The sequence below is a fragment of the Daucus carota genome, chromosome 5, assembly GCF_001625215.2.
Source record: "Daucus carota subsp. sativus chromosome 5, DH1 v3.0, whole genome shotgun sequence".
In the NCBI taxonomy this organism is placed as follows: domain Eukaryota; kingdom Viridiplantae; phylum Streptophyta; class Magnoliopsida; order Apiales; family Apiaceae; genus Daucus; species Daucus carota.
In genome coordinates, this window is record NC_030385.2 from 22,537,161 (window position 1) to 22,538,812 (window position 1,652).

Genomic DNA, 1,652 nt, shown 5'->3' on the forward strand with positions numbered 1-1,652 from the left:
GTGCAAGTTATTATCCAAAATCTATTTCGACGAAGAAGGTACGTTCGAACTATATCTCGTTTTGTTATTAACATCTCCTTTATTATTATAGTTTTTGAGCATGTGTATATTATTGTTTAAAGTTAAAGATTCATGTCGCTTAATTGTAATATATGCACTACAAATTTTATTATGTGACACATGATTAATTATTTGTTCACCAGCATGTTATATTATTATATCATATATTAAACATTTATGTTGAAAATTCAGAATGACGAATCTTGCAAAATTAGAGTTCGTTGCCTTGGATGTCTCTGGAAATAATTATCTATCATGGGTCCTTGATGCGGAATTAAACCTTAGTGCTAATGGCCTAAAAGATACTATTGACCCAGAAAAAATCCCAACCGTTGAACAAAATGCGAAAGCAATTATCTTTCTTAGACATCACATCCACGAAGACCTAAAATCTGAATACCTCACTATCAAAAATCCACTCACCCTTTGGAATAATCTTAAAGATAGATTTGATCACCAGAAACTTGTTCACTTGCCATCCGCCCGATATGACTGGATTAATTTGAGGCTACAGGATTTTAAATCTGTAGCTGAATATAATTCAGCTCTTTTCAAGATAAGCTCAAAATTAATTTTATGTGGTGAAAATATTACCAATGCTGAAATGATTGAAAAGACCCTCTCAACCTTTCACCCCAACACTATGATCCTAGCTCAACAATATAGGGAGCGGAATTTTCAGAAATATGGTGAGCTGATATCTCTCCTTCTTGTGGCTGAAAAGAATAATGAGTTGCTATTAAAAAACCATCAGATACGTCCCACAGGCTCTGCCCAGTTACCTGAAGTACACAACATGTCATTCCTGAAGAATGAACGTGGGAAAGGGCATAGAGGAGGACGAGGTTATGGACGAAACCGTGGACGTGGAAATTTCCGTGGTCGGTTTCGCAATCAATATCATTCTGGTCACCTGAAGTGGCAACGAGATGGTTACAACTCTGGCCACCAGAAGTGGCAACGTGATGGTTACAACAAGTGCCAACGTGAAGTGCCAAATAAAGGAAAGGCACCCCAAGAAGGAGAGAAACGAGACATATGTCATAGGTGCGGAACTGAGGGACACTGGCAACGTACTTGTCGTACACCCAAACATCTTGTTGATCTCTACGAGTCATTCAAAAAGAATACTGGAAAGAGAGTGGAAACAAACTTTGCTAATTATAATCTAGTTAAAGAACCAGTCAACAAGGCCTCAAATGAAATAGATACTGGTGCTAACCTTTATTATGGTTTAGACGACTAGTCTTCATATGTATTGTCTTACTTTATGTATTTCCTTCATGTACTCGTTTTTATGTATTTGTTTTATGTTGTTATCCTATGTACTCGTTGTGTTTTTAATGAAGATGTTTTTCATTTATATATGTATAGAGATGGAAGATACATGCATTGTTGACAGCGCAACCACACACACTATTTTACAGAGTCAGAAATACTTCTCACAATTGACTAAAACCAATTCACATGTCTGGACGGTATCGGGTACATCAAATATAATAGAAGGTTTTGGGGAAGCTAGTTTTATTCTACCAAATAAGACACATATACATATACAAGATGCTCTATACTCTAGCAAGTCAACTAGAAAT

The 1,652-nt window shown here is 36.2% G+C and overlaps 1 protein-coding gene across 1 annotated transcript; it reads left to right on the top strand.

Moving 5' to 3' along the window:
• Window positions 1-253: 253 nt before the first annotated feature.
• Window positions 254-1,306, top strand: LOC135152804 (uncharacterized). The gene has a single exon (XM_064093913.1). It carries the CDS (start codon window positions 254-256, stop codon window positions 1,304-1,306), a length of 1,053 nt encoding a protein of 350 aa, XP_063949983.1.
• Window positions 1,307-1,652: the final 346 nt, after the last annotated feature.

What these genes read in the sequence shown, in the direction of transcription:
- LOC135152804 (XM_064093913.1), top strand. Translation starts at nt 254, where the DNA reads ATGACGAATCTTGCAAAATTAGAGTTCGTTGCCTTGGATGTCTCTGGA.